General features: G+C 35.9%; 1 protein-coding gene across 1 annotated transcript in view; it reads left to right on the plus strand.

Moving 5' to 3' along the window:
• LOC139149349 (nuclear receptor subfamily 1 group D member 2-like) overlaps positions 1 to 11,666 on the plus strand; it is a 29,724-nt gene extending 18,058 nt beyond the window's left edge. Inside the window, exons 5-9 of the mRNA XM_070721067.1 lie at positions 2,121 to 3,517; positions 4,371 to 4,491; positions 5,839 to 6,114; positions 8,876 to 8,956; positions 11,002 to 11,666. Of these exons, the coding sequence (XP_070577168.1) occupies positions 2,121 to 3,517; positions 4,371 to 4,491; positions 5,839 to 6,114; positions 8,876 to 8,956; positions 11,002 to 11,171 (2,045 nt within the window). The 3' untranslated portion in view covers positions 11,172 to 11,666. The remainder of the gene's footprint in view (positions 1 to 2,120; positions 3,518 to 4,370; positions 4,492 to 5,838; positions 6,115 to 8,875; positions 8,957 to 11,001) is intronic.
• Positions 11,667 to 12,003: the final 337 nt, after the last annotated feature.

Here is a 12,003-nt window from a genome sequence, read left to right on the forward strand (position 1 = left end):
GTATGTATGTATGTATGTATGTATGTATGTATGTCCGTTTGTGAGGCGTCCGTCCACTCAAATATCTTGAGAACCGCAGTACTTACTGATTTGATATTTGTTGTGTAGATGAAAAATATGATTTTGAGAAACTATTTTTTTTAATTTTTTGATATTGTTGAAAATAGGCAAATTAATGCCAAAAAAGGTGTTTTTGGTAAAAAATCTTCTTCTTCATAACCGCTGGTCAGACAGCTTTGTTATTTGGTATACAGGTCCCTAGGGGTAACCCACTTAGACTTGTTCAAATTGTGATGAAATATGCAAATCTGTATTTTTAAGGAATTTTTTTGTCATTTTTGGTCAAAATTTGACTTACATTGTATGTAATTCTTGTACTGTATAAACCCTATCAATTCACCCAGAAAAAAATAATTAATATGATTTTAAATAATTGAATTAATTAGGAAATCATCAAAGCCAAAATAATTTTAGTGTGGAATTATCAGAAAGTTCAACTTTTTTTGACAGTTCATAGTGAAATGCTTACCATCTTGGAGGATTAAAACATGTAAAGGCAACTTTCCTGAATCCCAACTTTGACATATTCTGAACCGTCATTTATTGTGCCCTGTATGTCATCTAAAAGAAATTGCTCAAAATAGTCAATAGAGATAGAGATAGAGATAGAGATAGAGAAAGTTCTAATTTCCATTTATGGTTGACTTGGTAAGGATAAAATGAAATTACTTTTTGAGGAAAAAAATAGAGTGGTCAATTAAAAGAGTGGTCAAAGTGATAGGGTTTTTATGGTAAAGCTGGGCTGTATAAAGATTCCTCATGTGCTATTTATAGCAATTATGCAATCTGTGTAAACAGTGCAATGAAAGTGTAGCATGATTCCTTATAATGCTCTTGATGACCTTGAACTTCTTAAGTTTCAAACCTTTGTCTCTTCAGTGTGCTTTCTCTGAGTATGTACAGTCTCAACTTATTAAACAGAACTCACAATGTTAATCAAAGATATCCACCTTCTTCATCAATACATGTGTCACAAAAGGTTATTCTCTACATAACTCAACAGAGCTCTGTCAACTGTTGAGTTGCTTGTTCTTTCAAAACCGCTGGTCAGACAGCTTTAATATTTAGTTTACTTGTCCGTAGGATGACCATAGTGAGATAATTTCATACAGTAAGGAAATACTTAATTTTGTATCCATGTCTATAGTAGCTTCAGGGACTTTGGCCCTATGTTTTCAAAATGGGGATGGTTTAAAGGTTTCTTTCTGAAAGTTTGAGCAAAAGTTTGAGTGTTTCAATTTCAAGTCACATTCTACCTTAACGTGAGTTTATGTTCCTCACAGTTTATTAGTCCCTGCGGATCCAGTCCGGCAGGGACTTATAGATTTGGTCCCTTCCATCTGTCCGTCAGCAGCCGTTTCTTACTCACCCCAGAGCTACTTTTCTTCAAACTTTGTGCAAGGATGAAGTACTGTGCCATACATATGCTTGTCAATTTATTTTGCAATATGATCCAATATCGCTGCCAGGTGGCCATTTTGGATATTAAAACTTTTTCATGTTTTTTTAACCACAAGTCAGCTATCCCTATCGATTTCGTTCAATGTTGGTACACAGATAAAGTACTATATATATATGTGCATATATATGCACGTCAATTTATTTCGCGATACGATCCAATATGGTCACCAGGCGGCCATTTTGTTGCGATTTTTTAATGTTTTTGAATCATTACTCAACTATCCCTGAACAGATTTCATTCAAACTTGGCACACAGACATTGTATTATAGTGTGCATGTGCATCACAGTTAATTAATGATGCGAGCGGGGACTGTGTCATCAGCGATGACTTGTGGATAAGTGTAAAGTAACCACTGGATGCAGAATAGTACAATCAATTCAATATGTATACCAATACCAATACCAATACCAATACATGTTTTACAGATTTTTTTCATACATTACTTATAAAACTTTCTGTAAAATGACCTCATACCACAGTCATTCTCAAGATCACTTACAGTATTCACGTATAGATCATACTGATGCTTACTTTTACCACAAAGTAAAATGCATTTTATTAAATCCCAGTTACCTTAATGCCTGACATGGTTTTCAGGTAGCAGGATCGGAAGGCAACCAATTCACATTAAGAGGCAACTACTGAAAGGCAATGTCAACTTTGGTCAGCCGAGAAAACGTCCGCATGAAGTCCTTGGTGCAGAATCCAAAATGGAAGCTGAAGAAGGAGAAGCAAAGCTGGTTGAGCCTGGAAACTCAGAATTGTCCGAAGATTGCAAACCTTCTGTGCCTGTAGATGATGACACAGCAGACCAGCAGCATAATAAAACTAAGAGATTGAAGGAAACTGTGGCAACTGCCAATGAAAGTGACAATGCCAAGTCCATTTCAGAACTACTGATCCCAGCAACAGGATCAAGAAAGAATAGCACTGAGAATCATACATCACCAGAGCACACTAGGACTAACAATTGCAATTGTCAAAAACTAAGTCAGTGTAAACCTCTTAAAGATGCTTTACTGGAAAGCTTACCAGATCCAGATGAAGATGAAACCACTTCACCTTCAATACTGATGATGGCAACAAGATCATCACCACAGACAGTACAATTGCAGACTAACACCACCAATAATGTTCAATTGTATACGCAGGATACTGCTTCTTTGCAGAAAGCAATGACAAAGGGTCAGTGTTTGCAGAAGTCGTGTGCTTCATCACTTACCAGAACGCAACCTTGGAAACCACATGTACCTTCACAAACTGGTATAACTGCATGCCAAAGCTGTGATTCACAGTGCTCTGCAAATCAGACTGAAGCAATCATGCGTCAGTATCACCATGACAGGCATACTCAACCAACTTACTCAGCAAAACATTCAGGGCGGCACAGACATAGAAGGACTGGCCCCAGAAGGCCATACCCAAACACTAGTAAATTGCACACATGTTCTCTCCATAGCACTCTATCCTGTCCAACTCAGATTATGGGACATCTAGCCCAACATACTCCAACTGCCACAAGACATCAGCATTCCAAATGCTATGAATCACCAAAATGTTGTGATTCTGGTGATTACAAAGGCGTGCCAAGCATGAAAGATACAGAAGCCATGCAATTTAATTATGAGAACAGTGATGATGCATGTGACGCTGATAGCGATGACATAACAGAAGAATTGTTGTTCAGAATGCAGCCAACTAACCAGCAAGAACAATACAAATATGTCCGTGAATATACGTGGGAAACCCGTCACAAACTACTAACAAGACCCGAAGAGTCGTCCACAAATTATGAGCAAGATACACATCAGCAACTGAATAGGGACTTTTCTATGGGAAGTTTTATCACAGCTTCTCGTCCAACGACTCCAAAAATCCATTGTCCGAAGGCCTCTGTGGTCCAAAGCAAAGCAGCCTTTTCAGACCCACAGTTGACCTCATTTGTTCACAGTATTGTTTCAGCTGCGCAGGAGTTAGAACCAATAAGATGTGAAGTAAGTTACAGTCAATTTTCCGAAGTCAATTCAGACATATATTTGAGCTATCATGGATGTCAGCCATGCACAGTACCAACTAGCAATTAAACTTGCTTGTCTGCATGTGTAGGTTCTATTGATGATAGGTAGATCCAATATTGAATAGTGGTACCCCTAAATGATGATATGTGACAAATTTCTCTTTTTATACACAAGCTACAGGATGAGAAAAGAAATCTTTTTGATTTTGCTACATCGCTTCATCAGTTTCATTTCATTGTATTAAAATGCTGTTGTTTTGTGAACATGATTGGTGAAGTGTTGACCACTCAGCCTTAAAGGGACCGGCCATTTTTCATAAATTTTGTTTAATACGAAATACTACATGTACTTATGTTGTTTTACATGTCTGAAACTGGGTCAAATCTGTGTTTCCTCTGGCTTCTGAAATTTTTTACTAAATTTACGAATTGGGTATTGAAACTTTTAGTAAATTTTGAAATTCATAAGTAAACTTAACCGTTCCAATACGGAATATCATTCAATCAAATTCAAATTAAGTACAACATGTGCTTAGACAGAACTATTTTGAGGTTTGGGGGCCTTCAGCTCTCAATCAACTAGCTGCTTCCTTGCATTCGTATATTTAAGAATCAACAATGAAAAAAATTAGTAAATCATCTAAAAAATTAGTAATTTTACGGCATAGAGGAAACACAGCAAATATATGCATTGTCACCCATTCATTCAATATCTTTCAACATGCCAAACAATATATGTAGTATCTTGTATCAAAAAAATTCATGAAAAATGGCCGACTTTGTCCCTTTAATAACATCCCACCTGTTTTGTTCTTTTCCATGTTATTCAGTCTCCATCGATACCAAGATTGGCTTCAGGATGTATGACCAGCAACACACTTTGGGAGAAGATAATGAACCTTTTCTCCAAGCATATTCACTGTGTCCTAAGATTTTCCAAGAAACTTCCTGGTTTGTAACTTAAGCAATGTCTTGTGATTCTATATGGCATAGTACTGTAGATTTCTCGTAATTCATTATGATTTGTATCCTCGGAGATTCCTCAGTGAAGTCTATCATGTCTTCCATGTGTGGACAAATTCATAGTCTAGTTGTAAAAATTCTGTAAAAATTCTTGAGTTTGTAACTCAAGCAATGTCTTGTGATTCTATATGGCATAGTACTGTAGATTTCTCGTAATTCATTATGATTTGTATCCTCGGAGATTCCTCAGTGAAGTCTATCATGTCTTCCATGTGTGGACAAATTCATAGTCTAGTTGTAAAAATTCTGTAAAAATTCTCAATTCTCATTGTAAAATTTTCCTCTGATTGTATCTTCAGCCATACAGAATAATGTATGGAAAGTACGGAGACTAGTTGCACCAGTTTTATGAAATAAAAGGATTGTGATTTTTTTTCCAATGAAAATGACAAAAAAAATTTGCATGTTAAGTTTTCTCAGAGAGTGACCCCTTCAGTTTGTCATAACTTGCTGCCCAAAAGTATGGCATTTGTAGTACCTACAGAATGTTACTTACCGGTATATGATTGTTTAATGGTTATTTAGAAACTCTCACTGAAATATCTAAACATACTCTTACTAGATATTATTTATCAATTATTCTGATGCTGCACATTATTACTTGCATACAGAACTGAAAAGTTGTAAGAAAAGTAACCTTCAAGGATACAAATCAAAGAGAATTGTGGGTAATTTATTGTACTGTGTATGGATGTATTCCCCATACATGTAACTTTTAGTACCACTTAATATACCACAGGAGCTTCTCGGGTCAATCTTATCTGTACATACACATTAATCTGTTAAATCTGTTGAAGTTTAAACATTCATAGGATTATGATTCATATATTAGAAGTCAGCATCATATTCAGATGAGGACTTTACGCTCTGTTTCATGTTAGACAAAGTTTGAAAACAAACATCATATAGTCTGCACAAAAGAAAGCTGCTTTAGCAAAAGTGAGGGAGATCATTTTGAAGTCTGCAATATTTTTATCCAGTGCATGCCTGTATTGAAAATAGCCATCTTAAGCATGCCTGTGTCGAAAGTTGCCAAACTTCCAAAGTACACAATTTTACTTTTCATTAAAACTTTATTGACACCATTATGGTGTTCACTGATCAGTTTGCATGATGGCATAGAACCCAAACTCAGATTGATATTTCAAATTCAATTATCCCATAGGATTATTGCAATTTCCAACTATTCTGAAATCATTAAGATTTTCAACGCAAGCATTGTCATTGCCAAGTGCTTTTATATTTTATGATAAACTTCTGCATTCTGTCTAATAGGGTTTCGTTCATGTCAGCTTGAAGATCAGATCACTATGGTGCAGAATGCAGTGTTTCAGATCGTTATGGTAGTCCTGGCTAAAGACTACAACAAAACAGAAATGAGGTACAATTACTTCTCCATGTCGAGAGAGGAAACAGAGAAAGTGAAACTCCTGTTTCCACAGATTGGTGTCTTGAGTTCTGATATGGAGATATTCGAGGAAGCGCTGTCTCTGTTGAATTTGGATGACGTAGAAAATGCATTGCTGATTGCTATACAACTTACAGCTACAGGTAAACATTCTCTATATGTTTTGTTATAAATGAATGACTCTTGGACATCGCTTATTGACAACCGTGGACTTTGGTACCCTGGTATGTTACCCCAAGGTGCCACTGCTGTGTTTTAAGGGTTAATGTTGTATGCATGTGTGTGTTAATAATGTGCAGGAACTTTATTAAGCATTCATCCCCAAACATATATGTAAATGTTACTACAAAGTTTCATACTCAGATATGTATGCCAAGGAATATTTTGGTCTTATACAGGTAATTTGACAATAAGGGACTTATTGTTGATTTTACTAGTTTAAGCATATTTTGTGCACTGAGCGACAAATATGAAAATTTGTTTTGATCCATGATTATCATTTAATTTGCCTATTTAAGCTCTACTGTGCACAGTAACTTTATACTAAAGCAAACAGAGTGTTCACCTTTGTATGTAGTTCACAGTATCTTGACCATGGAGCTAATTTTATTTTGGTAGGAGTGGTAGACTTAACAATATAGGTGTTTCATTGACCATTGACTTGTGCAACTAAAGAGAACATTTGAGTATGACCACGTTATCATTCAAGCACATGGATAATTCTCCAAGAGAAACATAGTACCGGTAGTTTGAAAAGGGGGCTTGTTAAGAATTCGAAATTGCAAAATTTTCAGGTGACTCATAGGTCAGCAAGGGATTGACTGGTCAATTAGATAAGTGTTATTAGTCCCCACGGACATCGTCCGGGGGGACTTATAGGTTTGGTCATGTCCGTGCGTGTGTGCGTGCGTGCGTCCATGCGTGCGTGCGTCCGTGCGTGCGTGCGTCCGTCCGTTCACGCAGATATCTCAGAGATGCCTGGAGCGATTTCATTCAAACTTGGTACAAGGATTACTTCATATGTCATACATATGCACGTCGATTTGTTTTGTGATACGATCCAATATGGCTGCCAGGCGGCCATTTTATTACAATTTTTTCATGTACAGAGCCATAACTCAGGCATGTTTCAACTGATTTTATTCAAAGTTGGTACAAGGACATTGACTAATGTCATAGATGTGCATGTCAATTTTTTATGTGATACGATCAAATATGGCCGCCGTGCGGCCATTTTGTTATGAATTTTTCATGTACAGAGCCATTACTCAGGCATGTTTCTACAGATTTTATTCAAAGTTGGTACAAGGACATTGACCAATGTCATAGCTATGCACATCAATTTGTTTTGTGATACGATCCAATATGGCCACACAGCGGCCATTTTGTTGCGATTTCTTCATGTACAGAGCCGTAACTCAGGCATATCTCAACCGATTTTATTCAAACTTGGTACAAGGACATTGACCTATGTCATGCACATGCACATTGATTGGATTTGTGATACGATCCAATATGGCCGCCGTGTGGCCATTTTATTACGTTTTTTCATGTCCAGAACCATAACTCAGACATGTATCAAGCGAATTTATTCAAAGTCGGTACAAGGAGATTGACCAATGTCATACATATGCGCATTAATTTGTTTTGTGATACCATCCAATATGGCTGCTGTGCGGCCATTTTGTTATGATTTTTTCATGTACAAGCCATAACTCAGGCATACCTCAGCCGATTTTAATCAAATTTGCTACAAGGATATTGACCTATGTCATACATATGCACATTTATTTGTTTTGTGATACGATCCAATATGGCCACCGTGTGGCCATTTTATTACAATTATTTCATGTCCTGGACTACAACTCAGACATGTATCAAGCTAATTTATTCAAAAGCATTTTTATCACAGACCAAATGAAGAGGACTCTATCCTCTCTGAGAACCTGTAATCGAAGTACCCATTAACAAGTGGGGACTGTGTCATCAACGATGACTTGTTTACAGTCAATAGGGTGAAATTAAGCAATCAAGCACACCCAGCAATGGTATACCGTGAGATTTTGACTAGCTCACAACATATGTGCAGTAGCGACACCGAGTGTATACATGTATACTGGTTTGGAGCTAACTGGTATACCTGGTGCTGAGGTGGTTTATTGCTATTATATCATGATATTAAATTGAGATTCTGGTGTGAAATGTCAAAAACGGGATTTTTCTCTAGCTGTGAACTTGTGTCTGTTCCAACCATGGTATATTACAAATATAGCATGGTTATTATCATGTCTCTACCAATTAGAACGCAGCAATAGCACCATCAATATTCTGGTGTGATATAATTCATATTATATCATACCGGTATATTGATGGGGCAAATACAACGATCTGATTGGTTGAGACGTGAAAAGAACTATGGTATATTTGTGATATACCACATTTGGCAGATGGGCAAGCTTTCAGCAAGAGCAAAAATTCTTTTTTTGAAGTTCCATGCAAGAATTTCAATATACTGTTATGATATAATAGCAATAAATCACACCCAGCGACGCTATACCTCTCGGTTTTGACCAGTTCACTTCATATATGCACTCGCTATCACTCGTGCATTTCTGTCGTGAACTGGTCACAATTTCATGGTATACCATTGCTGGGGGTGGTTTATTTCTTGAGTATACCAGTATTATGAAGCATATAGTGGAGCTTGATCCCAAAAAGGAAAAAAGTGAATTGCTGTGTGATTATTGTACCGGTATGCAGACAAAATGTGTCTTTGTATATATTATTCAAATGTCAATAAGTAGTTGACTGTTTTAGAGCAGTTATTCATCACTGATATGAACTCAAGCTATTCACCTATGCATGACATTACCCAATTGTATGGTTGAATTGCTTACCTAACAGATTGGCCCGGGCTGAAGAACACTTCACCGATTGGAAAAATCCAAGACAAGATCTGCCTGGCATTAGAAGAATACTGTCAACGTAAGCTTTTTCTCCTAATATATTAAATGAAAAAGAGAGAATGTAAGATATGACAAAGGCAAATATCAAATTTGAACTAAATTTTCTCTCAATAATTGAGGGGAGGCTTAATTTATTGGGCAATATTAATATGACCTCAGCTGTGACATAAATTTCTGGAGGCAGACTTTGTACTTCGTTTGGCATCAGTCAAAATTTGCATCTCATCATGACAAGTACTGACATGTTCTCCATATTTTTAACAAACTACCAGTACACATGCAGATACTGAATTTGCCTCCTTTTGATATAACCTGTTTGATTTGTTGGTAAGGTTTCGTAAGTTTCGAATCAGCAATCAAGTGGTGTTGCACTTCAAATTATCTTTGACTACAGCTAATGTAGTATGCGGCTTGAAACTGAAAGACTCAAACTTTTGCTCAATTTTTCTGCAAGGATATCAGCCATACGATTACCAAATCAGTCAAGAATAATCAGGGGTCACCATGTGAACATGATGCTAAAGAAACAAATTACCTAGCATTTACAGATATTTGAAATTCAAAATGGCCGTCAGTTATTGTGAACTTTGATTTTGACGAAGCTAAGTGAAAACTTTACTTACTCTACGCAAATTACATTGTTGATACTGCTAAATGTATTTCAGTATCACTTTTCAATTTTGAATGTATAACCCTTAATCAAAAATTATTTTGAACATGCTAGTTAGGATTGTTGGTTCAACAATGCGCAACCTCCAGCAGAGCAATAGTGCAGGTTAAAGGTCAATGCCAGTAACACACCACAGCGATTCTTGATTTAATAATTGGTCAAAAATGCAAAGTAGCAATTACTTGAAACAGTACTTGTAAATCTGCTTGGTACAATGGATAACCTGACCCAGGTTTGTGCAAATGATAGTTACCCAACCAATACCCTTTTTGTTTTGTGGAAATTTTGTCTTGTCACTTGGAGTCTTTGTCAAATTTATTTCAAATGTGGCTTATAGGTTCCTTTTCATTGTTTTTCCCCATTGTATCTAATAATGATTGTGACTTTGTAGGGCCTATGAACTTTGTAGAGGAGTCTTAGTGTCTTCAATCAAATTTGTTTTGCTTCTGTTATATATTTGTCAAATATTCTACACTAGTGACTTTTTTGTCAAAAAATTCAGTACAATTCAGTTGCCTTTGTATTACACTTCCAGGTATAATGCAGCAACCTCATTTGTAACAACATTCGCAAAAACTAACAGCAAACGTATACTGCCTGCCAGGTTGCTTGTTGTCAAAGTTGTGTGGATATCTAGTAAACCTTGCCTATTCTGTCCTTTAAAATAGATATCTATCTCTCAGTTTACATCTGATTCTAACCATTTATTTCTATCTAGCTTGATAATACACAAGACTCTAAAACATAGAATGCACCTTGGGGACAGATATTCAGACTTAATTTTTAACAACTCTTTTCTGATCTATTATTTGCTGGGGCTCATTTTAAAGCTCTTTGAGTGAGAAATGCTTTAATCATCTTAGTTTTTCGAAAATTTAAAATTTTACTTTCCCCATAGAGTTAACACAGGGATGGTGGCCATTTTGAATAGCACTGATCGCAAGTGACATCATTTATCTCTCATTAATATGCATAAATAAATATTTGTCCGCATTTTCGGCATAAATGGTAAAAGTAAAACTTGCTAGTGTGACTATGGCTACTAAAAGTCACACTAATTCATATGAATCTATGGTTCAGACTACAAGCTGCAACTACAGCTGCGCATGCAACAACAAAATTTGTCCGGATTTTAGGCAGCATTGTCCAATATCGCATGCACGCTGCTACATTTAGTAACAAACCTGATATTGCAATCAATGACATTTCAAATGTTGGTAATTGTCAGGTAATTTATTTCTCCAGTACCAAACCTTTGTTGTGACCTTTGTTTTCGTTTTGATAATACCTGTAGAATGGGTACAAGTTTCATTGAGGAAAGTTTTAGCAAAAGTTTAAATCTTTCACTTTTGAGACGCACACTACCTCAACGTAAATCCCTTTTTTTTCAACAGACAGGGGATCAGATGGGTATGATCACTTCGGTAAAATCCTAATGATGACACCAAGGCTGCGGCGCTTGGCTAATATCTACCACAAGTGTGTTTTACGGCTACGACGTGAGATGCCTCATTTAGATTTTACACAATTATGGAATGAAGTTGTATATATAGATGATAATTAATAGAATGCTGTCACACAACATAGCAAACACACAAACTGGACTGAGAGTTGCAAAGTTTAGCATAGAAATTACCTTTTAGAAACTGTCTTTTTAATTCACTGATGTATGTATATTTGTAGAACTTTGCAAACATTTTGCTGAAATTGAAAACATAGAGATTGAAGGTTTAGAAACTATAAATAAGGGATAAATTATTTTTTTACATAAAGTCTTTGCTACAAGTACATGTAATTCAATTTCTTGTTCATCACATTTAGGATAACATTACATATTTTGTAATGTGATTCAACTGATGGTCGTCTTAGGAATGGTGGAAAATGTTTTGTGCAATTCAAATTTTGTATGTATTAGAACAAAATATTGATGAATCAAATGTTATGTTCAAGCATATAATGCTGCTGTGAAAGAAACTGAATGTACATATTTTTTAAGTGAATAATTATCACATCCTATTGTAAATAAAAAACAGATGTTGGTGTTGATTTAGGGTAATAAGTTTTAATGTGTTGTTTGTCACTCTGTGAAATTTTCTATATTGAGAGTATTGGAGAAATACGTATATCAAAATGTAATAAAATATTATCAAACATATCATGTGTTTTTCAGAGCATATGCGTTACTGTATTTTTTCTTTTAAAAGTGTGTTTAAGACAATGGCAGGACATGGCAAAAATACAATGGACTTGGCTTCTTGGTCATTTTGTAGAATAGTGTCATTCAGCGTGATAACAATTCTGCAGAATGTATCTGATAAGAATTGAAAACTTCTGAATTTCATCAGGTTCTCAGATCACATGAAACTATTGGTTTCTTCTCAAAGGGCCCGTAGCTG

The sequence above is a fragment of the Ptychodera flava genome, chromosome 14, assembly GCF_041260155.1.
Source record: "Ptychodera flava strain L36383 chromosome 14, AS_Pfla_20210202, whole genome shotgun sequence".
NCBI lineage: Eukaryota > Metazoa > Hemichordata > Enteropneusta > Ptychoderidae > Ptychodera > Ptychodera flava.